At 39.8% G+C, this 26,152-nt stretch overlaps 2 protein-coding genes across 5 annotated transcripts in view; one reads left to right on the forward strand and one right to left on the reverse strand.

The window, feature by feature from the left end:
- The window catches only part of CDHR3 (cadherin related family member 3), a 63,645-nt gene extending 63,471 nt beyond the window's left edge, over positions 1-174 (reverse strand). Inside the window, exon 1 of one of the 2 annotated variants that reach the window (XM_054049756.1) lies at positions 75-174. The gene's annotated coding sequence lies outside the window, so the exon portion shown is untranslated. The remainder of the gene's footprint in view (positions 1-74) is intronic. The other variant, XM_054049724.1, reaches the window with a different exon arrangement.
- The window catches only part of ATXN7L1 (ataxin 7 like 1), a 118,319-nt gene continuing 92,257 nt past the window's right edge, over positions 91-26,152 (forward strand). For all 3 annotated transcript variants that reach the window (XM_054049810.1, XM_054049829.1, XM_054049819.1), the window contains exons 1-2: positions 91-311; positions 596-664. In XM_054049810.1, coding sequence (XP_053905785.1) covers positions 104-311; positions 596-664 — 277 coding nt within the window. In that variant the 5' untranslated portion in view covers positions 91-103. The remainder of the gene's footprint in view (positions 312-595; positions 665-26,152) is intronic.

The following is a 26,152-nucleotide window of genomic DNA, read 5'->3' on the forward strand; positions in this document are numbered from 1 at the left end:
AGGCGCGGGGGGCGCGGGCATGCGCGCTGTGCGGCGGGGAGCCCGATCTGATAGGGAGCAGGGGCTGACACTACCCCCGTGTGGGCGGCGGAACGTCCCGAGGATGACGTGCGGCGTTCTCGAATCCCGTGTCTCGCTCGCTCGCTCGCCGCCGCCGCCGCCGAAGGAAACGGGAAAAGCAAGCAGGCGCGGCGCCATGGCGGCCCTGGAGCGGCCCGTGCCCAGTCCCGAGGCGTTCCTGGGCCAGCCCTGGGCCGCCTGGGTGCGGGAGGCCGCCCCCCCGCACGCGCACGGCGCCGCCCCCCCGCACAGTAAGGGCAGCGACCGGCGCGGGGCTCGGCGGGTGCCCCCGGCGCCGCCCCCCCGGCTGACGCCGAGCCCCGGGGCCGTGTGTGCGGGAGGCCCCGGCGGGAGAAGGAAGGGGGTGGATGCGGGGATGCGGGGGGGGATGCGGGGCGGGGGGGTCCGCGCCCCGGCTGATGCTGTGAGCTTTGTGCTGGTGCGAATGGCAACACCGCTCACCTCTCCCCCGCCAAACAATAAATGCACACCTCTGCGGGCCCTGGCGCTCCCTGACTCTGCTTCTCTCCCGCAGGTGTAGATCTAGAAGAGACTGGAAAGGAGGGTGGAAAAAGCAGGGAGGTTATGAGGCTTAATAAAGAAGGTAAGTGGCTAGTGCTGGCACGCCTCGCTACCTGTCTGTCTCTTGGTGGCTGTGGGGGACGGTGGTTCGGCCTGGGCCAGGTGGGCTGGCGGCGTGTGGATCTGGCTGCTGGGAAGGTTGTTTCAGGGCTGGATACATGCAGGTGACTGTCACCGTGTCAACTTCTTCTGAAGTGCAACTATAACAGGTGTATGCGTGCGACGGACGAGTATAACAGGTGTACGCGTGCGACGGATGGACACAGTGAAGGATGGGCGATTTTAAGTCAAAAGACAACTACACATCAGAGGCCATATTGGGGTTTCTTTCAAGAATCCTGTCCCTTCTTGGTGCAATGCTTCACATTCTCATGAAGACAAGCACGTAAAGCCGTGCAGCGACTTTAAACATTATGTTATCCATGACTGTAGCGAAAAACATTTTCACTTGCAGAGAGAAACGGTCTGTTGCAGTCTTTGAGTTCATTTGCTTTAGCTCAAGTCGCATTTTATGCTTTCATTCTCACTGCTGAGTGTGACTTTGAGTCAACTGAGTGGCCGACGTCTAATATTATCTTACGTCAGGCGAAGCCATGCGTGTTATGCAAAACCAAACCTAGTACATCACATGGGCCATGAGGTTTTCCGGTACCATATGTATGAACAGGCAAATTCCAGGCTAATGGTGTTTGCTAATATGCCATGCCTGACATGATTCTGTCAGTTGCGAGAGGAGAAACTTCAGTGGTGAGTCTAGGCAAATCACATGGACACGTTTTGTTTGTCATGTGCTGAGGTAACACCTAATGCAGCTAGAGAAATGGTTTGGGACATATTTTCATGTAGCTTTCTGTTTGTTTCTGTTCTGTTAAGAGCAGGATACATATACAACCGTTCGGTCATGAAAAATGTGTCTTGTGAAGTCATATCATAACTAACGATCCCATCATAGTGAAACTTCAGTGTGATTTACTGATGCTGAGAGGAATCCGGCTATTACCTGTAATGTCATAATATATATTCTGAAATGATGTTAAGTTTCTCGTTATATTATAGTTGTCATTACACGTGCATTTAATTTTGAGCATCTTGGCAGCTTAAAGGAATCTTATGTTTTCTAAACAAGCTCTTGAAAAAAGAATGAATTAATCAGCAACGCAGATTTGTGCAATAAACCATATAACTGCATAGAGTACACATTAAATAGAATTATTTAAAATACTGTAAAACCTCACTTTTGAAGACCTTTATAGAGAGGCCAAGCTTGATTGTGTTCCTGTCTGGATTCTTACATGCATGAACCTCTCTGTTTTGGCAGCCCCAAAATAAGTTAGAGGAAGAACTGGGATTTTCATGTAGTGTAATTATAGATAAAAGGTTGAGGCCCGAACAGTTTGTACGGCTATCAGTAATGTTGAACATACGTTTGATTCAAAAGTAATTGAACAAAAATCTTCCTACTGGAGCTTGGCCTTAGTTAGGAGCTTAACTTGTTGAGATAAAATGTTTTGTGCCTAGAAGTCCTTGAGCACAAATTCTTACTGTAGGCTTACTTGAGACATAAAGATCGAAGCGCGTCCTTACTCTTTAATCATACCTAGCATACTAATTGTTTCCTAGAATGATTCGATTTGAATTATTGTCTCTAGTCTCTCAGTTTTTCTTTTTTTTTTTTTTTAGAGGGTTAGAGACCTTGTCAAAGACGCTCTATTTAAACTCACTATCCAGAAAAATTATCTCCAAACAGAGCCTCATGTCATTGCTGTCATTGTGACAGGGAGAGGTGTGAAGCACTTACTAGCTTTTATAGTAGTTACATTGTAATACAGTTTAAAAGCCCCAAACTGACTGTTAAATTGAGAAAATGAAAAGCTTTAGGAATTTCGTTGCTTCCACCTAGTAACTCACTTTAGATGACTTAGAAAGAACTTTCATGAAGTTTGAATAAATTAGTACGTGTTGAAATGTTCCTACTATGTTCTCTTAAGCAGCCTGTAAATAATACAGGTGTTTTCACCACGCCCATCTGATAATGGGTGTCTGAACACCCACTAGAAGTCTTCCTTGAGCCTTGCTATCCTTACTGATGAAGATGGGGAAAAATTTGAAGAGTTAAATTGGTCTGTAGAAAACATTGCTCGTGTACTTATAGGAACACTTGTGCGCTTATTCTGATCTTGCACGCGTCTGCCATGTGACATGTTGGCTTTTTGTATTTGCTTTGTTCAGGGACAAGGGCTGTGGTTGTGGTACATCTTAATACCAAACCCGACTCATTTTTCTTGGCAATCGTATCTATTTGAATAGACCTTCTTATGGCATTTGTGGTGCCGGGAGATTGTAAGCAGTGTCTTAGTAAAATCAGACTTAATATGTATAAGGTAGTTGGGGAATGATGGGCAGACAGGACTGCCTAGGGAGGTGGTGGAGTCTCTGTCCTTGGAGTGTTTAGAAAGTGTATGGCCATGGCACTTCGGGACATGGTTTAGTAGGCATGGTGGTGTTAATCTAGCAGTAGGACTTGATGATCTTAGAGGTCTTTCCCAACCTTAATGATTCTATGATTCTGCGACTTCAAGTATCAAAAATTGTTGTCCTGTTTGATAAAGACAGTTGTAAAATCTGATCTCACTGCATTCACTTCTTGTAGTATTTGTCTGCGTTTTGCCGACTTTAGTCAGTACATCTGGAATTACATGGCCAGTCCCTCATAAGCAGACTTTTTAGATTAGTGAAACTGTGTGTGGAGAACCTGGTGGAGGGAAGGAGTGGGAAGATGGTGGTCTCCTCCGGACCACAACAAGGTGGTTGACTTTGGTTTTGTGGAAAGAAATTATGTTGAATGTCAAAAAATGCCTTGAGCTGGCTCCATCCCTGTGTCACTGCTTCCTTTCTGGTTGTGTACTGTATGTGTTTGGAGTGATGGACTGCTCTTCTTCCCCCAGACGGGGACCTGGGAGGCAGCATTCCCCAGTGGCAGTGGGAGAAGCACTGCCAAATCTCCACCTGCCAAAGTGCTGATACTTCCTGGCACATCCCTGGGCAAAGGAGTCGCAGTCTGGCTGTGCTGTTCATTTCTTTAATCTGGAAGATGTACCAAGGCTGTGTGTGCCCCCTGTGCCCCTTCCTTAGGGCAGAAGTAAAGATGCAGAAATATTGTTCACTGCTTTCCTTTATTCCACAGTGTGTATGGAGGCAGCACAGAGGAAGAGAAATTTCCTGAACGTTTGTTCAGTTTTGTAGACTGAGTCGCTTTTTGCAGGCTAATACTTACTTTATGGTTTCCTTTAGCACATGCAGTATATCCATGGCTGCTTCTTACTGTCATGTAGATCTGGGGAGAGGGGATTACCAAGTTGCAAGTGTTCACAGAAAATGAAAATTTTATGCATAAATGTTTGTGCCAGAAAAAAACAAACCACTTATCTGCTTATCTAATCAGGAAGCAGAAACAATATTGTGTAACTTATCTGACAAATCACTACCAACCAGCCGGCTTAGCTAAAAGAGGGGTTATCAGAATTGGAGCAGCATTTAGAGTTTATATTGAATTTGTAAAAGTTGAATGGCATATTTGAAGAACTGAAGATTTTCTTGACGATAGCCTACATAGTAGAAGGAATCTGTATATATTTGACAAATCGTGTCCTGTAAAAAGTCACAGTAACTCTACACCTGAGATATATGCAGTGATCTTTTATTATCAGTCATAACCTGTAACTGATTTTAGATTAATTTTGCAGCATATGTTGTACTTTATACAACACCTATGAAAACAGTAGAAGAATGTGGATTTTGTTGTCTTACGTATAGGTTTCATTAATAATGGGTTTAGCAAATGTGCAAGCATTAAGTGCTGGGAGTATTTCTAGGTAGGCACAGACTGTCAAGGAGCAGAGGTATCCTGTGTACCTTCGTGAGCTATGGCAGGGTTAAATATGACCTGTGGGATTTAGATCTGTGTCTAGGTACTTGGTACTCAACTTCAGTTTCTCAGTTCAGTAGGTTTGTGTTATTGAGGTTTCTATCTGATGATGTGTGTGTTTTGTCTTAGATAATCTTTTCGCTAACCATACTGACTCACTATTGTTTAACATTAGGGATGTTACATACAAAAATCTATTCTATTTTTCTGATGTAGTGTTAGAATTCAAGATTCTGTATCCTTATTGTGCAGCCCCAAATCTGACCATTTTTCTTGATGATTACATGTGCAAACTGGAGTATTAAATCTGTGGGAAAGTTGTTTATAATATTTTTTTCCTATCTCAAATTCCCTCATGAATATCTGATGGGAAGCTTTTTGGTAAATCCTTTGTCAACACCAGAACAAAATTAAAAAGATACTGATTAGTTTTACTTCTTTCAGTATTTTTTTATTCTTCAGAAAACTATCTTGATGATTTTATCATTCTTCTTGGAAAAAGTAAGAGGTTAAGGAGGTTGGGAGATCCTAGGAACACGTCTATAGGAAAAAAAAGCATGTAGCATACAACATTCTACTTTATGAAAAGCAAGAGGAAGAGAATTAAATTTATTTATGAGGAGATTGTGAAAGAAGAGAAAATGACAAAACCAGCTTCTTAATGTAAGTGTAGAGATTGGAGCTTTGTTTTTTTTTTTTAATTACTATTTATTTTTTTATTTACTAGTGGTTTGCCAATGGTGCTTTTTGTCTCCTTTAAAAACATATCAAACAAAAAACTTGGAATAAAGCATTCTTGTTTTTCTTAGCTGCCTTCATCTTTCACCTTTTTGTGGTGATAGGGAATGTTGGAAAGGGCTGAGAGGGAAAGAAAATTATGATAAAGCTTTAAACGCATACCTTGAAAGAAAGAGGTGAGGCTGTTGAATTTAGACCACCTTAGTTGGTAATTCGGGGTTGGGGTTGGTTTTGCAATAGTCAAAAGAGAGGGTTGATGGCTGTATAATTTTCTTTCTCTTCCCTGTAAGCTGATAAGATCTTCCAGAGATACTGGTTCTTAAACAGATGTAATATTTAGATGGAGCTTGGTGAATGAAAGAACTGAGAATTGCCAAGGTGCAAACCCATGGCTGTTGTTAAAGAGAAACTTTTTCTTACCGTTCCCATCTTTATGCTGCGAATAAGAATAGTGAGCAAAAGTCCCCATGGGGTTTTCCTTTAGGATGACAAATGGCAGCAGGGATGAATACTGGTGTGCGTTCTGTTGTTCAAATGCCTGATCAGTTTAGTATATGACATCTGACTGATATTTTTATTTTTTTTTTCCCATGGACAGCTTCTGCAACGGGGGGTGGCGTGGCTCGTGGTTGTGGCTGTCACCTCATTTAGTGTGCCTTAAGGAATGGTGACAGAGAAAGGATGAAACATAATGTATGATAGTGCCCAGAAATTTAGTCAGAATTGTAGTTTATCCTCATAGTATAGTTATTTTCTGAAACCTGTCCTTTAGTTCATCAACCCACACACTAGATAAAAAGAGTGGAGTAATGGTAATGCTTTCTGATCAGGCATTCTGTGTTTTGAATCAGGAATTTAATGCTTTTGATTATGTATCTAAAACTGTTCTGTAAATGACTTCTTTGAAAATTCTGGGTTTGTTAGGTGACACATAACCTTGATGGAGTTCAGGTGATATCTTCCCCAGTATTTGTGCAACAGTTACTCTGAAGAGGTTAGTTCTCCTGTAGTTTAAGGTACCTCTTTTGAATACTGGTGGGGAAACCATGTGTAGTTTTCTGTCAGCTGACAGCACTCTCACTAAAGATCTGTCTCTGACATTCCTTCTACTTATTGTAATTCATAAGACAACTTGAGAAGGAGGGAAGCGGTGTGTTTATTAGGGTGTACCCCAAATGCTGTCATCATCACAGAAAGTAAAATTACTTCTTTTATCTAATGTTGGTGGAGGTAAAAGAACACGTGTGTATATTTTTGTTCATCTGCCTCTGTATATTGTTAAGAGCTTATGGATGCAACATGGGTTTCCATGTATAAAAAGGCTATGCAAGAATAGAACCATTTCTGCTGTGAAACGGAGTAATTTCCTTGAAATGGGCCTTTTGTTCCTAGTTATTTAAAAATTAGGACATTATCAGGTTCTGTTTTACCTTTGGGGCAAAAAAAAATAGCCATTTAACCAAGGCTGAGGTATACAAAATGGAAGTGGTGGAAAATTCTATAGAAAACGTGTTTCAAATCCCATTTTGTTTAAGTTGTGGATGACAGGAGTCCTGTAGGCAGAACACATCTACATCTGGTAGTCTCAGTGAAAGGTTAGATTTGTAACACTGCGCGCATGAGTATGTCTTAAACGGTTAACTCACCATGATGTTATATAAGTGCCATAACTACTTGTCATTAAGGGTAATTTTGGAGTAACTAGCAAGAAAGGTTTTCATCTGGGTGTGGATTAAGTTACTAGATCTCTCCGTCTTCAAAGTTCAACTTGGTGCAGAAGTTCTTCAGCTTGTCCTTGAAAAAGGTGTTTCAGGAGTTAATGGCACAAGATGCCAGGTAAGCTGTTGTCTTTAAGTAATTTATATGCTGAAAAAAACTGTGGCAAATTCTCTCCTTACAGTAGGGGTGTTTGACAGAGGTCCCTCAGCAAGCCTATAGCAAGAACTCTTTGACAGTTCTTTTGCTGGGTGAGAAAGATGGACGCTATGTGGGTTAAATAATCTGGTTTTTTTATTGTAGTGCTGTGCAGTTGCCTAAGCTGACTCAGGTGGAGATAGAATCCAGCTCAGTTACTGAAGACCCATGCAGGGCAGAGGAAAAAAAACTATGGCATGTATAATTTTTCTCTTTTTTGTGTCCCATTCTGTGATTAAATGTTCATGATTTTAAAGGAGTGGCTTTGTCATATGTTGTTGTATAGCTTATTAAAAGTCATGCTTGAAAGCCACTGATGTTGCTGAAGAACCGGGGTTCCTGATTGCTCTTAGTCTTGTATTCAATAGAAGTAGAGATGTCTTCCTTACTTCTGAAATGTTGTGTTTTTAATTCAGCAATTTCCTTTCATAGTTACAGCCTCTAAGCCCAGTACATCATTTTATTTATCTGTATTCTTCGCAGTGGTTAGAATTTAAAATTATTTGGTCTTGCTGCTTCATTATTTCTGTGTGGAAGCATTTATGTGGTGTTTGGCAAAAAAGAAGTGGAGTGTTCTCAGACCAGAAATACCATCAGCCAGAAGCAGCAAAGGTCTTGAAGGCAAAAGTTCTAGGTTCTGCACAACCATTGGTACCGATGCACATCTAGTGCAGTTTCACTTAATCCCCAGGCCCCTCCTGAATCATCCATAAAATGGAAGCAGTCGTATTGTGACAGAGCTGCGCACAGTACCCAAGGGGCTTAGGCTTGCTTCCCTTTCTGTTCCCTTGGAGCAGGTGATCAGCAGAAGAGACAGAAGAGTGACTGATGAAGTAACATCAAGATGTAAGAATGACTGACAAAAGGCAAGAGTTCATGGGGTTCGATTCTGTGTGGTGCTCTTCCCTGCACTCTTTTGTTTGTTTGGTTTGTTTATATTTTTTTCTAATATACATGTTTGACATTTTCTGTCCAGTCACTCTCTCTCTTCCTCCTGTAGGGGGCTAGACGTAGTGGGCAGGCAGAGACTGGGAATTTGAGGTTGTATTTGGATCGATACTGCTAATGTCACATATGTAATAGTTGTTGGCGAGTTTGTTGGATCAAAAATCTCTACCGAGACAAAAGAGGGTGGAATTGATGTTTCCAGTGGCAGAATAAGGTGACTTCAGCTTGTCGTCATTCTAGGGTGAAATGGTCAGAAGGGAAACAGAGATTTGCAGTAGTGTAAATCATCATGTGTTTTCATTTTTAAATCTCTGATAGGTGTGCTGTCCTCAGGTGGCCGTTAGGCTGGCCTCTGGTGATTGTTCAGATTAGGTAGATAGCTGGTAGTTAGCATATCCAGTTATTTTTTAAGCTGCTCTTAATTGTATCTCATTGAGACAGGATGCTACTGATGATTTAAATCTGAAAAGTTTGTTGGACCCATGCCACCACAACAGACACCGACAGAGCCAAAACCTTGTTTGTTTGGGGCTGATAATGGAGACAGTCAGAGGACAATGATCTGGATGAATATAAGTAATTCATCTGTTCCTGCCATGATTAAGGGGGGCAGCATTATTATTTGCATGATCCTAATGCCTAGCAGCTCCATCAGAGACAAGACACTACTGTACAGGGTACTAGCTCAGGGAGGAAGAATGTGTGCACGTTTGTGTTGTGAAATTGTAGTGCCACAGAGAATTGATTTTTTAATATATGACAAAGCAGGAGTTTTAATATTGACAAACAAAAACACTGAGTTGCTCAACATGATCGATGGTCAGCCTAAGCTCGAGTGGCTTTCTTAGGACTGTGGCAAGGAAAGCTTTAAGGTGCTGGTCGGAGGGCAGTGAAGTAATTTTGCACGAGGTTGGAAGGTATCCATACTCAAGTGTGGAAGTTGCCCTGAATGCAAATACAGACTGGTTGTTAAAAGCTTTGTGAATGGATACTGACATCATGAGCCAACTAGAAACATGAGCAAATGATGTGGCAGCTAGTAGGATGTGGATGGGAGAGTGTAGGTAAGGCAAAGGAGAGCAGAGATGAGTCATTCCCGGTGTTTAAAGTTGGAATGGAAGATTGTGCATGGAAGAATGCAGAGAGAATAATGGTAGATCAGTATGACAATACAGAAGAAATAACTTTTGGAGCAGTGTGAACAAGCAGGATAATGTTTGTCGAGATGAAAAAGAATGTTTTAGTAACTAATGTGAGATGAAGGCCCAGAAAAACCTTTAGCTCTGAAGAGACGACTTTGTCCTAAGGATGCAATACAGGAAGAATTGTTTATCCTGAATGAATGGATCAAAAGAGAAGTCATAGTCAAAGATGACATAGTATTTCATATCTGAATGTTGGGCAAGATGATAATGCTGTCCACAGCAATCAGGAAAGGAGGTGGAGAAAAGAGGGTGGGAGAGGTGAGATCTAAGTTCTGTTCTAGCTGTATTGAGCTGAAGCTGACAGCTTCACAGTGACAAGAGGTGTCAGAAAGATAGGCTGAGACTTTTTGTTTAGACATAAATCTACTCTATTTGAGACATATCTCCTTAGGAGCTGAGTGTGGGTGAAATTCCCAGACATAAGGGAAGGGGCAAAAGATGTATCTCAAAGGAGCCCTGCTGGAAGACAGAGGAGGGAATAAGGAGCCTCCTGGTGACCTGTGAAGGGTTTGGTACAGGTAGGAAGGGAAGCAGGAGAGGGTAGAGTCATGGAAGTCAGAAAAGGAAAACGAATGCTTCAAAAGGAGAAATGTGTTTAATTTGTTATTAAAAATGCACAAGGATGATGGGTGATTAAAATCATTAACGTATTTTGATGCTGCAGTAGTAAAAGGTTTTTAGACATTTTAGCGAACATAGTTTCAATGAAGTGCAAGGAAGCTCAGGCTGAAGTTAGAGACAAATTAAAAGTGTAATTTGATATCAAATGTTTCATAATGAGCTTAAAGGTGAAAGAAGATTACAAAAAGAAGTAGTGTAGTTGGAAAAGCAAAGGGTCAGAGGTAGATTTCCAAGCATAGGAAAGACTGATTGGCTGTCCTGCTGTTCAGTCAGAGCAAGAGGAGAAAGGAGATGTGAGGTGTGGAGTGACATCAGTGAGGCAAGTGGAAAGAGTGAGTTAGATGTGTTTTATATGTATGGTACGAGGAAGAAAGGAGAGCTGTAAGGAGGAGAAAGGGAGTAGGAAGGGAGAATGTAAAATGGTTATTATGTTTTTTGGCTTTCCCTTGGAATAAATATTTGCATTTTATTGTGGAGAAAGAAATGGATACAAGAGAAAAGGTTTAAGGAGTGAGTCAAAAGTAGGAGGAAAAAAGGCTAAAATTGCAGGTGTGGGTTTAGCTCAAGTGGAGGAATGGCACAGCTTACTAAGCAGCAGGGGAGAGAAAGAAAAAAAAACTGTGCAATAACCTCATTTCCAGACTGGTTTCCTTTTCCACTGCAAATTCAAGAATAAAGCACAGGAAATGGATATTTAAGATGAGCATGGGTTTAGGACTGGTTTTGTTGGGCCTCGTTGTGGGAAGGAGACACCCATCCAGGGTGTAAACAAAAATGGCAAAAGTTATTGTGTCAGAGTGAAAGAAGATGGAGTCCTGGGCATCAGAAATAATGGGAAGGGAATAAGAAGCAGTGCTGAGAGAGTGAATTGGTGCCATTCAGTATATGCCAGGTCAGCCTTTGGGTCAGGTTCTCAGATGAAAGATTCTTTTGGACTGGAGAGAAGACTGCTGGCAGTTTGTATTCTACGACAACCCCAGGCTTGAATCTATAATGTGCCTTTAAGTTCAGAGCCTTTAAGAAGAGCAGCATTCTTGAGAAATCCAAAGGATATTGACTATTCTCCAAGGAGAGAGAAGAGTGCGTGGACCATAGCTGTGGCAGCAGAATGCTTCTGTGCTTTGGTGAGTGGTCATATGCTATCACATTGCGTTATGGACATGAAAGTAGCTTGCTTGCTGGTTTCTAGCTCAGTAGTTCTGTTCTTTACAGTGCATCGTGAATAGATAATATTTCTATGTGATACTGACTTGTCCTTGCTTCCAGAGCCGAAACAAGGCCATAGGATTACATTATCATGGACTGAACCTCATCTGACATTGTACTGCACGGGGTGTATCATCAGAGTTTAGGCTCAGTGCTGCAGTAAACAGGATTATATGACTTTTGCTTGTCTTGCAGGGCAAAGCAAGCTTGTTGCTGTCTGCATGCTTTATGATACTGTGCTTTTTTTTTTCTTGAGAAAGCAGGACTTAATGATTTTTGAGGTGTTTTATTGAATGACTGTTGTATATGATGCAGGCTCCTCGGTGTTTAAGAAGTTAATCTCAGGTTTTCACATCTCTTTAGTAGATCTAAACATCTGTGTGAGGAAACAGGAAAAAGAGAATGCTGCGGGAAAGAGCTCTTCACTCAGGCACAGAGGATTGAGTTGATCCTTTGACTTGGAAGGTTTTACCCATTACCTTGCCTGCCTTTCCCAAACAACTTTCTGCCTGTCCCTATATGTTATCAATGTTCAGTTATCCCAACAGCTTATACACACTGTCTTGCAGAGTTACTGTGAAAAAAAAAGGAAAGAAAAAAAAATCTTCAGATTTTTTGCTTCGAGGTCTCTCAGGGATTTTTGTACACTGTGAAGAAGTTTTGTGGTTCTAATCTGTATTCATGCTTTTTTTTAGAAGACTTGGAGAACCTTGGGCAAATATACTGAATGAATGGCAATGGAAAAACATGAGGAGAAATAGGAGAAAAAGTGTTTCAGCTCTTGAAATTATGGTGAGCTGTGTGTATAGTGCTTTTAATAGGGTCTTTGTACATTCTGTGCTTGGTGTAAGTTTTCTTCAGGTACTCTCGTAGCTCGTAACACACTGGGTGTGAACGTTACCAAGTCTTGTAGGTATTTAGATTTTGAAAGAGGTATTGCAGCTCTACATATTTTGTGTGTCTTGCTCATCAGAAAAAAAATATTCTTGACTGCAGTTCTGAAGGAGGGAATGCTACAAGTTTTATTTTGTGGCATTTATTATTGTTTCCAGCTTTTCAAGATAGCAGTCACTATTCTGACTGTTTGTTTTCCAAGCTCTTTGGCAAATCAAAGCGTTATCACTTTCCTGCAAGGTAAGAGTTTGTCCTGAATGTGAGTTCTTGTGTTGTGTTTTATTTTTTAATTCCTTGTTATTAGGTGTATATTTAGAAAAGTTGGAGATGTGCAACATATGTGTTCAGATGATGTAACATGAATTAAAGTGGTAGCTTTAAAAAACAGTATGATACAGTCTATATTTCAGAGAGCTTACAGTGCGCTTCAGACAAAACCATATGCAGTGTGTGTTGTGAAGACAAAAATTGGTCTATGAATGTTGAAAAATTTCATGCAGGCAGCTATTTTAAGGAGGAATTTGAAGGAGGTAGAGAATAACCATTTGATGTGGAAGAAGGAGGCATCAAAGCTGATAGATAGTGTAGCGCACAGAAAAGTAGTCTGCAGATCAGATTTGTAATTTTGTTAATATTGTTTTACTCTCTTGGAGCTGGAAAGCAAAACTAATTGCAATTGCCAAACTGCAAAACCAGCATAAGTACTGAAAGATAAATCTTAATCTTCCTTAACTCCGTTCCCTAAACATGCCCTCTGTTCTCCAAATACTTAAACATTCCATTTTTTATCAGGCTTCAGCCTCATCTGTTCTCTTGAATGGTGCCCTAGTTTTGATACTAGGCAAAAAGTAAAGAGAAACTAACACATTGTGTGTGCGCGACGACATTTGCCATTCTTTCATACTTCTGTATTAGTTCTGTTATGCCCATTTGTTTGCATGTGACAGGATCAGAGGATAAATGACATGCAAGATTCTAAGCAGCTTTGAGCCTTGTTATGGATTTTCAACCTTAGAGTCAGTTTGTTGTGTCCAAATTCCTCTGAAATTTGAATTTATTTTAGGAGAACCCCTTGAATGTGGGCTTTTCATGGCAGATTTCTAATGTACAATGTACCAGCATAGAGTGCTATGAAAACAGTACACAGGACAAGTGCTTTTAAGAGCTTGTTCATGGTAATAATATGAGGTTGTGAGTAATAATTGAGACAGTGTGTGTGTATATCCAGAGGAAGGGTATGAAATGTGATTCATGCCTACAGCCCACCTATCAGTGTGAGGAGAGGCAGAGGAGCAAGTGAATGGGAATAAGTCATGAGAATAAACAAGTTGACTACTGGTAATGATTACAGATCGCCCTTTATAGGAAAAAGACCCAAAGTGTTCTTTCAGCTATGTGCAGAAATTAATTCATTTGTCACTGAAAGGGGGCAGGGACATCTTTGAACACAAATATGGCTGCTGCTGAAAGCCTAATCCTATCTGCACTGGAATTAAATGAAAGAGCACTGAAAACCTTCTGTGTACTGATAGGGTGTAATCCAGTCCTCACTGAAATACTCTATTGCATAATGATTTGGAAAGGAAAGGAACAATACCTTATTTCTAGATTATGAGGAGAATACAGGTTCATAGAATGTATTTACTGAGGAGGAAAAAGGGGGCAAAATGACCAAAGCACGTTACCTTTCTCTATGAGAGGTCATTGGCAGGCTTTGCTGGTTAGTGCTCTGTTTACCAGTTTTTAAAAGATGATGCTTCCACTGGCACTAAATTATTAAAATTAAGCAGTGATCAAAGACTGACATCTTTCAAAATATGTTGTTCGGGGTTAATCTTTCTGCCAAAGAACAGTTACCCAAAACACATGTGAGAATAGGTCTGTTCTTATTACAGCAAAACCCTACAGTACTTCACTGCATTTTAGCAGGTGACCTCAAATACTGGTGTGGTGCTTTTCTATCACTTTAAAATTACTTAAAAGTAGGATTTGATATTACTGCTCCAAAAGCTAGCTTGTTTGCTCCTTTCCTGTGCAGTCACTGCCGTCACATTATTTTCTGCAACTGCTCTGCAAGTAGAGGCCACACATATTTTACCAGATAGGATAGGTTATGATCTTATAATCTCTATTTGGATTTTTTTAGCAGTTTGCTTTTTGTTTCCATTTGTGGAAATGGTCATCCTAGATACTTCATAATTTTAGTTGTGTTCTTTTTTCATCCAAGATAGAAAGGGAAGCTGGATGGTGATACAGTAATAATTGAAGATTATAACTGGCAATTAATTTTCACAACATGGATAGATTTATAACATTAGCAAATCCTCCATGACTAGCCTGCAGCTCTGCCTTTTGTCTGGTAGAACACTAGCTCTAGCCTGAAGCAATCTTTTGTTGTACTCACTGGATTTTGCTGAAAATAAAATCTGCTGTGGCCACCCGGCACCTCAAGAGGTGAATGTACAAGTGAGCACCAGAACACCATAAGGCAAAATAGGCTGGGAGTGTGAGTTTATTGAATGGAATAAAGCCAGCTCTTTAAACTACTAAATTGGGTAACTATTACATGATTGCAGTGTAATCTTTTTCTCTGCAGTTTTTCTCTTGTAAAATACCAGTGCTGATTTCGTACATTCTGTCATACATAGAGCTTATGCAGTTGAGGTTAAAAAATACATATTTATTTATTTGTAACAAACAGAAGTAAATTTGGTCATGGTCCATTTGGAATTTGTTGCGTTAGGAAGAACTTTTATATAGAATATAAGTAGGGAAGAAAGAATTACCTTAGAGGGCTGATTAATTTAAGTATGACTCCCTGTACAAAACAGTCTTGAAGGCTGAAAGTGCATGACTGGGTGAGCATGATGAAGGTGGAATGCTGCTTTGATACAGCTTTGTTGCAATGTTGTATCCCGGTTCTGATGGGCACATGAAGTGTTGAAAAAACTGGGAAGTGTTCAGGAAAATCTACATTAATTTGAGGTCTACATAATCAGCTTTAGAATGGAAGATTTAAGAAGCTCAATCTATTTAGTTTATCAGCAGACGGTAGAGGCTACCTGATAAGTCTGTAAGTACTTAGACAGGGCGAAGGTATCTGACAGTTAGATGGTTCTTTGTCAGCTAGATTAAGGGGATTCTCATGGCTGAAAGCTAAAGCTAGATCAGTTCAGACTAGAAATAAAGTGCAGTTTTCTAATGATACAATTAAATAGGAACAGCTTATCATGGGATGTAGTAGACTCTAGCGCACAAAATCCTTGCATAAGGCCCTGGTACTTTCTGAGAAAGGATGCTTTAGCCAGACAGAAAGCTTAGTCTTGAAGCTAGAATAAGGTCATGAAATACTGTAGCCTGTTTTAATGTAGAAGTTGAGTACAGATCATAAGGAAGATTTTTGTTCTTAATTAACTTTCTCCCTATAATTTCATACATTTTAAATGCTTCTTTTGTGAGAAGAGAAGTTCCTGTGAAATATGAGGTGGTCAAAGCAAAAAGGCACTTTACTGGCAGGATGGGTGTGGAAGGATCCTCCTGTAATAGCAAGTAGAAGAGGAAGTACCATTTCTCATTCTCCCTTTATATTTTCCTAGCAATCAAAATCACAAGTATTGCTCCAGTCATTAACTCTGTAAGTATAACTTAACCATTTATTGATAGAACTGTTAGCCTCCTCGCAGCACTGCATTTGGTTTGTGCCTTTTTTTGCTGTGAGTTCAGGTAACTGGCATCAGGGCCCATAGACCACCTTTAGCTTTACTTTGCAAAACAGAGCAACTTTTGTTTGCATTTTTTTCCTGGTCCTGTCTTCTCATCCATGGATTTATGAGGATGTAGCAGATCAGTCTTTATGGTAAGGTAGGAGGGTCTGTAATTTCTAATATATTGTGTGAGAACTCCTTTTTTGTCCTGGTTTTGCAAATGGAATAATAGGAGTCTTTTGAATAACATTAGCACTTGCATCGTTTTGTCTGCCTCTTTGTTGTAATATACTCACCAGTATGAGTCAAAGTGTCACCTGTTCTCTTGGTTATCCCCACAGCCAGGCCAATTGGTGCTGATTTAAGGTACCATTCAACTTAGATGAGAGGTGTTGTGTATGAGGAGTTAAAAGAAGCACCTAACCTACTGTCAGTGAAGACATGTCTTCAGAGGTTCTCCCAGAATCAGTGGTCTTATAACTCTTGTAAGCACTCTGTACAAAATAAGTGGAAAGGAAATGTTCTGCATCTCAAGTTGACAAATGCTTCTCCTTCATCCGCTTATCACCATTGCTGTCTCCAAAAACTTGTAAAGGAAGACAGCATGAATTGAGGTTCTAAAGAAGAAAATATGCAATATTCGATATATTTTCTGAAATGTTATGTTTTAGGGCTATACACCCAACAAAAGCTAAAGAATTTCAGGACTACAGAATAGATGGGTTTGGGTTTTTTTCCCCTGCAGCTGCGGAGGCTAAAACAAACTGAATTGAAAGATAAAGTTTGTTCCAAAGATGTTAGTGTATGTTCTGTTCTAGAGCCATGAGAATTCTGTGTGCATGAGCTCAGGTTAGTTTTGGTCAGGAATGTTCAGGGTCACACGTCCTGTGCTACTTTGTAGTAGTGTCATGAGGGGTTTCTAAAGGTGCAGGGAATCTGAATCTTCTTCAGTTCCTTGTTGCTGCCTGTGAGAAGATGGCACAGCTTGAGAGCTGTCTGATCCATCAGTTCTCAGCTGAGCAGTTACAAAATATTTAGAAGTTTACACTCCGAGTTGCGTTTGGTATGTTATTTGTGTGGTGCCCTGGACTGAATGTTCGGACTGAGTGGGGCATCTTGAACCATGCTTTTCCGTCTGATGTCTATTGATTACAAAGAAGCCCTTCATCTCTTCCCCACACCCTTTACCAAAATGCCAAGGTGTGCTTCTGCAGGAGACAAGTAACAGCAGTCACTCGCACCAGAAGAGTTCCAGTCCTGAATAGCAGCAATGTGAAGAAGCCTGTTAGCTCTTGCTAAACAGTGTGTACTTGATATGACACATAGGTCAGATGTTGGCTCCAGGAGGTGAGTACTTCCATCTCTCTATGTCTGATTGAACCAAGACTCTACTTTCTTACTGCCAGTTACCTGGTGAGAGAGAGATACACACTGACCTGTCGGAGCAGAACAATATTGCTTTCACTGTAGTGATGCTTCAGGATGCTATAGGCAGGATAGGGTCTGCAGGGTGTCCTTGGAAGTGTGGAACGGAAACGCTTTGTATGATGTGGGAGCTTAAGGATGCAGAGAAGTAGTGCACCATCCTTACAGTTGCATCCAGCCATCCTTTAAATTGTGTGCTGGATAAACTAGCGGCAAAGTGTAGTACAAATACATGTTTGCAGTCTGAAAAAGATCTAAAGCACACAAAGAGGTTAGCAAGAACAAGATGAAGAATGGCACCGCAGCATTACCATGTTTATATGCGAAAATCTACAAGCAGATTACAGCAGATATCCTAAAAATATATGTATATGTATATACGTATTCATATATTTAGAAAATTCTCTGTAATCTGTTTGCTTTGGGTTTTTTGAGATTTTTCTTAAGTATCTGCTGATTCAGAAGGACGCTCTTTTGAGGCAGGAGTCAGTCACATTCCCTTATCTGTTGTTACAACTTCTACACAGTGTGCTGTGAGTCTTCTGGCTAAATGAAAGCTGGTGTAAATTTGTGATACATTGGGGAATATTTGTCTTATTTGACTATTCATATTTTAATAATCTGAAAAATTACAAGAAATTGGTGTACTGATATTTATCGGTATCTTTGAGGGCTTTCTTGTTTCAGCTGCCTCTCTTATATCAACTGGTTTTAGCTACGAAAAGTATATATTATGAAAGTGGAACTAGTGTTTCGGTGTTAGTCAGTATGCTTCTCGATTATGTAGCCATCGTTTTTAGATGGTGTGGACGTTTTTATTCTGTGTGGACTTTCTTTTGCCAGAAATGGCCTTGTGAGAATTCTTTCAGTGATACTGCAGCAAAAGCATTGTTTAGGAAGGAGCAAAGCCCCAAACTTTGGGGTTGTGTAGATACAAAACTTCAGTGTGGATACTGCTCTGAATGAAGTCTAGTGCTTCAAGTGTTTGCTGTCAGCAGGTGTTTGGAATAGTTTGCCCTTGTCTGTATTAGCATCCAGACTGTTTTCTGCCCCGATCAGGTGACCTATAGTTGACATCTGCTGTCGATTAAAGGTTGCTGATGGACCTTGGTGCCTAGAGGTCTTCCCCTGTGGCCTGGGGAGAGTGAGGCTGGCTTACATGTGTCGCTTTTATTTGGTTTTACTTGTTCCTTTCCTTTTGCTTATCACCTCCTTCAGGAGTGTAACAGTAAATAAAGGGAAAGGGGGTTCAGAAGGAAGTCAGCTCTCTGATTTCCTACTGTAATGAAATACCTAAAGCCTGGAGATTTATTTTTTTTCTATAAAAGCAAATAAGGTAAACGTGATACTTTTGCATTTAAAAAGTGTAGTCTTCTTTTAAGGATATTGTTGGGTTGATTTTACTTTGAGTAATGGTTTACCCTTTCAGAACCAATGAACACAGTTCTAATGCTTTAGTAACACACTTGTCTAAAGCACTTGGCAGGCTACTAATAAATTAAGCCTCTCAAGCTTTCAGTGAAGAGTCACAGATGGAGAAACAGAAACGCAGAGAGGCCAAGTGACTTACTTCAGACGTGTCAGATAAATCTCCGGTTCTGTTGCTGGAGTGCTTTGGTTCGGTGCACCTTTGTTTGGAGATCGCATGAGGTTGATGTGAGTTAAAAAAAAAATGCTGCATGTAGTTGCAGCACATGCCACATTTTCAGCAATATTCCCTGAAGAGCTGTGTCTTATTAACACAGTGTAGCTCATGCATCTCTGCAAGGACTACATCCCCCTTTGCCTCACCTTGAGTAACCATTGATACTTTGATGAAAAGCAGGGTAATGGAGCAGCAGGTACAGGGAACTTGGAGACTGAGACCAGCCACAACTGAACACTGCTGCTGGCAAATTAAGTTTCAGTTCTTCCTTTCTTTAAGGAGATAAAAAACGGTTTTCTGTATCACTCTAGTCTTATTGGGAAGAGATTATGTCATCAAGATAGTTGTGTCTTTGTTGTTATTGTTTTCTTTTATTGTTTTTTAAATTTTGCAGTCTAAGTTAGGTACTTAGCAAAATCCAAGTCTTGTCCAGACAGCGCTGGCAAATCTTCCCTTGAAGTGTATTATTTATATAGCAAAATCTGTGGGCTGCACTCTTCAATATACATGTTGGTAGCCTCAGACAGGTTTGAATTGGGGGAAGGGGGGCAGTCCTCAAAATTTGCTCTTGGATCCAAGCAACTGGCAGAATTTTGATGCTATGTGTATGTTCCATAGCTTGAAGGAAGCTTTCCTTCACTTCAGCATGTATCAGTTCGTTATTTTCTTTGTCTGAGAGCGAACTGACTCAGTGCTTCTATGAATTTTGTTCATTCAGAGGGACATTTTGCAGCAAGAAATTTGCTGTTGTGTGGGATACCTTCTGTGACTTGGGTTTGATTTGCTCCTGGCATTTTATGCCATACACTTGTTTTTAATTAGAGGGGCTCGAACGGGTGAAAGGACACAGAGGGTTAGAGGTGAGAAGAGTTATCTTGGAGAAGGACGTTAGGGAAGAAGGGCAGGGGGACAATTTGTACTGTGGTAGCATTCGGGAGCATATCTCTGAAGCTTTGGGGGATGTGTCCTGGCTGGTAGCATGCCCTCTTGCCTAATTTGCTTTATGTGTAAGTGCTTCAGATGTGACTACAGGGAGTACTATGGGAGCTTTCAAATCATCAGAATCTGTTTGAAGGAACCAAGAAGTGTGGTAAATGATTAAGTTTTTGTTTGCTTAGAGTGTCCAGAGTTTTGGTGGTGTCTGGGCCACTGATAGCTCACGGTTCCTTTGGAATGTGTGCACGGCAAAATAGAGGGCAAAGTTTTCATTAACAGTGGGATTGCTCCCATTATGAATGACCTTCTACATCTTATGTGTCCAAAAACCTTTCTTAAAACTTCAGAATATTGACTATTTTGAAAATGAAAATGTTTCTTTTTAGTTTATATTTGGAGGTTCTAAAATCTAGAAGTCTTCTGAATGTAATTGAAAGCCATGTAGTTAAATTAGTGCATGTCACTGAAGGAGTTCCTTACTTATATGTATGCAAATTTCATGATGATAATATAGTCATCCAGTCATTAAAATGTAAGTTTAGGTCTTGATTCATTTGTTCTGTAACTTTATTAAAGTGAAATACGATTGTAGTGTGTAAAACAACAGTTGACGATAGAACTGGAAAAAAGTCTTGCATTATTTACATAGTTTTTTAAGTTTGGTTTGGGTTTTTTTTGCAGAGAAGTAGTAGTCACTGGGTAGGAATTCTTTTTTTGTATAGCACATCTTTATCGTGGAATTTTAGCAGAGATTATTTAATTCGCAATTTAATCCATGATTTTGCAATAAGTTTGACACACAATGCTCTGTTTCCACAAAAGAGTAAAAGTCCTTGTAAGGTTATTGAAATATGCAGTTGTAAAGTGCTTGCGAATTATCTTGGAAAGTTAACAGTGAGCTAGCTCTGAGTATGTTATTTTAATAGGAATTGGGGCATGTTTTGCTAATGAAGTGGGTATAAATGATTACTAGTGATTTTTTATGAATTATAATTTATTTTTTATGATTGCTTCCTTTTTATTTTTTTGTTGTTATCTGTTTCTTTGGCTTATGTTCTTTTTGACAACGGGATATGTCATCTGCTAGTTTCTGGTATCCACCCTTTGATACTGAATGAAAAGAAATTAATTGGGAGTGGCCAAATGGCCAGCTGCTGAACTGGAAGTGGTAGATAGTTGTAGCGTTCTCCTTGCTGTAAGATATAACTTTTAGATTAAATTAAATCTTCCAATTTTACGTACATGCAGTAATAGACTAAGATTTTCAGTCCAGGGCTGGATCTTATATATGCCTATGTTTTCCATTGAAATTTAGTATGTTGTTGAATTGGATAGCTGATGACTTTAATAGTGTTAGTTGTAAAATTCAGCTGGTGCATGAGATGGAAACTGCTTCCACTTAAGTGATAAAGAAATAGAATTGTAATTGGCAAGTTCTGATTTGTGTTTATGAAGACTTTAGGATAATACAATCAGGAAGAAAAAAAAAATCTTTTCTTATTCTCTAACATGAAACTGTATTGAGAAAGTGTAATATTACAAGATTTTTAATAGTTAAAGTGATGCTGCAAGTATCTTTCAAATATTGCAAATATCAGTGATGAGTGATAATATTTTATTCATTAAAGAAACTTGTTAACTCAGTAAAGAAATTTATAGGTAAGATATCCAGACTGCCTTAACTCAATTGTAAGTCATGTAGTAACTGTGCATCCTAGTAACTTCCTCAAAGTATGTGCTTCCACGTAGTTAGTGATTATTTTTTTACAGCTGTTGGTGGCTTTTTACATTTTAGAAACATGTTGTTCTAATCAAAATAAAAATAGTTCAGTTTTATAAACTACAGAGATCCTTGACCCTTTAATGCTCACAATTAAGAGATAAATTTGAAAGTTTGGCCATTTGGCTCAGTTTAGGTATCAAGTTATGTACTGCATTTATGTACTGAAGTTGGAGACTTAAAAGAAAAAATGCACTTTGAGGTATGAAACTGGTTTAGGAACGCTCTGCCTATGACAGAAGCTTTAAAGATGCTTTATATTTTAGCATTGTGGAAGAAAATGTATTTTGGGTTTAAGTGTTTTCCTTAGGCAGAGGCTTTCTGATGGAAGGTTGTTGGAAAGACAATTTGCAATAACCTCAGAAACAGGACAGTATTTAATTGCAGAGGAGTTGGGTAGATCATTTACAGAAGCTTCATTAACAGGGAGTTTACCTTAGCAAGTAGTGTCTCATGCCATTCAGATACAGAGTTCAACAAAACTCACATGTTTATCAAACAGGAGATTCAGGAGGAAGGTCACGTCACTAACTTGGAGTTTTTGTGAGTGACACTCCAAATATGTACTTCGCAGATGTACGTGGTCACTCTTTGTACTGTTCTGAGAGGGGTGTTAGTCCACCCTGTGGTTTTTCTACAGTCAGATATTTAACCTCCTTAACAAAGAATTTAATGGCCTCTTTCAGTTAGAATAGTGATGCCATCTGATGTTATACTCATTTACTCTTCATTAAATCCATGCACCACATTAATCTGTCACCCAGCTGGTGCCAAGATCCCCGAGGCAGGGACCTTCCACGCATCTGGTGCTACAACGGCATACACAGTGCTGTCCTATGTTTGAGATACCTTGCACCCCTGCAGCTACATACATACTTCTTGCACACTAAAGCAGCTTCAGCTCATGCAAGCAGCTCCAGAGTTTGCTTTCCGATGTTCTCCACTTGGAGAACATGCAGCCAATTCTCGGTGGAGAGATATTTACTCACATGGCTGCTGTACCATGTGTAGGCTATTTTCTGGAGTTTTTCAGAAGATGAATTTTGTAGAACTCAGTCTTTTGGAAAAAAGTAGTGACACCAGTGGGGTTTACCCAGATGAAATATGATAGGTATTAGCTGTTGCTTATGCCATTGTAATTATCACATAAATTTGCAGATGAGGTGTTAACGTACATTAAGATATGCGTAATAATGGATGTACTAATTTTCTTGTGTGATGCTTTTCGTCAGTAAATTTGAAGTGTTCAGTTAGGAGTTATAGTGTGTGTAATTCGTCCTGATGTACAGGGAAGGACGCTAGGAATTCAAGAAATTTGGCTAAAAGTTTTCCCAGTAAGCGTTGAAGGAATGCAGGGATTGACTCCTCATTTGTCCAATGTCCTGTCTGTTGGATTGTGCAGTAATTAGTAACAGCCCTCCAAGGACCCATACTGTTACAGTAAACAGGGACAAGATTTATTCCTTTTAGTATTTTTGGAGGATGTTTTTGTTTAATGGAGTTCACGAAAAGGTCTCCTAAGTGGTCTCTGTCCATGAATCTTGATGAGTTTTTGTTGTTTTATGATGCTGGAGTGTATTTTAAAAGCATGAGACAAGGCAGTGCATTTTTGCTTTTCTGTCTCCTTTTTCTGTTGTCTGTTCAAGGCATCATCGCTGTTGATGCCAGGTGTGTGACAGTGAATTGAGAGTATCTCTCAAAAGCTGTGTTTTGGACTCTATCTAGGAAATCTCTTCTTCCAATCTCTTCTACCTACAATTAGGTAGAACCTGAAGTACCAAGAGGCACAAGAGACTTGAAGAAAAGATGAAAAAATATGGCTTCTAAACACTCCAAGATTCAGTCTTTAAACAGAACTGCCTTTTTATTTATTTTTTTAACTGTTGCAGAGCAAGCAAACACTGTAACACTGGATAAAACAAATTAGTAGCTGCTTTGCTACACCCAAATCCTCAGAATAGCATAATGCTGGAAGGAGATTCCTTCTAAGCAATGCTGACGGACATCAGTCTGCAGCATAGAAGGTGTTAAGTGGTCCATGGATGTCAGAGAGCTATTAGGTGGATGAGATTAATCTGGGAAGCTGGGTGCTGGTGAAAGCATCACTTCTGGGACAGCGTTATGTCAGCAAATGTTGTTGCTGACCTTTAGCAGGTCTGTGCTGAGAAGCTGAGACAGACCCATTTTCAGCAGCTTGCTTTAATCTCAGTGCAGTTTTCTTTGTGCATGTTCCTAGTATGTCTTAGCTTCTTGGTAGAAATAGTTGTCTTTCATATCCTAGCCTCAGTCAGGTGTCAGCAGCTGGGAAGCTGCAGCGTACCCACACTGCAAGGAAAGCAGACTCAAGGGGCTGCGCTGAGAAGCACGTTCACTACCTCTGTGGCCTTATGGCTGTAAAACATTCTTACTTTCTCTGTCAGTGGGTAGAACATCTCAAGATCTGAATCAGCCTGCTGACTCTTGATTACATGCAGTGGTCTTCCTTTAAAAAGAAAGACTTCTCAAGCCTCAGAAATGCTGTTTTGTGGTATTTGAGTTACACCCTGAAGTACTAGTAAGTCATTGCTGCTGCCAAATAGCGGAAAGCGTGATGACATTGTGAAGAAGAGTGAACAGGGAAGATCCTTGCAGTAGTCGTATACCTAAGGTTAAAATTGGGAAAAAGAGTTATCTTGCATATTTATATTCATTCCCCAAAGTAACCTTTTTCTTCTGTCCAGGAAACAAACAAACAAAACTATTCCAAAGACAACTGAAGCTTTTCTAAGTTTCTGTCTGAGAATGTGAAAATGAAATCATTGCATCATTTTTTATTTGTTAAATAGTGAGAATTGCTTATGTGCAGATCAGAATATGACTAGGGCAGCATTCAGTGCAGCAGGAATGGAAATAGAACAATAACGTCATTGAACTACTACACTACTTCCCTTCATTAATAGCTTTTATTACATTAGTGTGTATGCCTTTGAGTGACAATATTAAACTCATGATTTGTATTATGAGTGGGTACTGCATAGCATAACAAGAGCAGAAGATTTTTTTTTAAAGATACAGATAACACATGTCTTCCATTGCTTTTTTGTTTCTTTCTTTTGCTGTTTCACTACTACGAGATGGGCAGCTTTCTTTAAACTTGCTCTGTAAATTTTTTTTTAAGTCTTCAGAAATGAAATATCCTTATATTTCAGAGGGGAAGTACTTGGGTTTGTTTTGCTTATTCTTCAGGTGGTAGAAGCTCCTTAAGTTTCTCAAGGCCTTTTTTGCCTGATGTAGCAGCAACAACAAAAAAATAATTTTTCTCTCATCGAACAGCAGTGAATGTCTAGTGGTGTTGTTTTCTATCACTAGGGTGATAGATTTAACTGCAGAGCTTTATTTTGACACTTTAAATTGTGGTTGATCCTGTACCTATGACAAACTGTAACTTTGTTAGTAGCACCCCGGAAAGCAGAGAGAGTGGGAAGGAAGGGAACATCTCTGAATGCAGTGTGTATATTTGCTTTAGGGTGTTGATATTGAAGATTTGATGGACACATTAGTGGCATATGGACTTACACAGCCCCAAGTCTTTGTGACTGTGTTCTTCTCCAAGTTGTGTGTCTCGGAGGTAAGAATGAGGTGTGCAGCAGGCTCTTGGCAAGAATTTGGTCAATCTAGCAAAACTGTGCTTGTTACTCCTGTAACAGGGAAGAGGCTACCATGCCAGTATGAAGTGCTGCATTGCCAGGGTAGTTTGTCTGCACTCAACATGTTCAAGCAGTAGGAGTATATGCCTGCTTGGAAAATGTTTGTGGTGTGCATGTAAGTGTTCTATGTAAATCTCTGAGTAAGAGCTGATGCTGCATGTATGTTTTTTTCAGACAGTAAAAGTATTTGACTGATTGTACTTGCAGGAATAATTATTCCCTTGAGAGCAGAATTCTTAAAACAAGACAGCTGTTTTTCTGGAGGTGTATGTTAGTAGAACTAAAGACTGCTCTTTATTCTGCAGGAAATATTATTGCCTGTTTTAACTGCTTTGTCTAAGTGGCCTTGGGGTAGAGGTTTTGTATGTTAGGACATTAGAAAGCTTTTCATTCATATTTCCATATTCTGCTATCCATTAATGAACATTTCTCATATATTTCATTTATTTTTCTTTGACATAAAGTCCTATAACTAAAGAAAAGCACAGCCAAGCACTTTAAGGAGTACCTTGAGCACCAAAAAGAAAGAGAATTAAATCTATTTCATTTGGAATTGTGTGAAGAAAAAGACAATCTTATTGAAAGTCTATCTGAAAGTGACATTTAGGAGAGACAAGTTACAGGAGAGGCAATATTTCTGAAGAGAGGTGCTGTTATAGCTGTAGGAAGCAATACAGAAGAAGCACAGAGAATTGGCATAAGAATTGTGTCTGTATAGACAATACATTTAGACAATATATTTTCACTTGATATCCAACTATTGATTAAGAATGAGCAGGCACGTTCCATCTGGGATGAGAAGAGAGTTCTTGAAACGTGTTCTTGCCCTTAGCTTTTGTTGAAAGGAGAAGTAAGGTAACAAAGCAGAAGTTCCTTTGGCAAG

This window comes from Cuculus canorus, chromosome 1, assembly GCF_017976375.1.
Source record: "Cuculus canorus isolate bCucCan1 chromosome 1, bCucCan1.pri, whole genome shotgun sequence".
NCBI classification, from domain to species: Eukaryota; Metazoa; Chordata; class Aves; order Cuculiformes; family Cuculidae; genus Cuculus; species Cuculus canorus.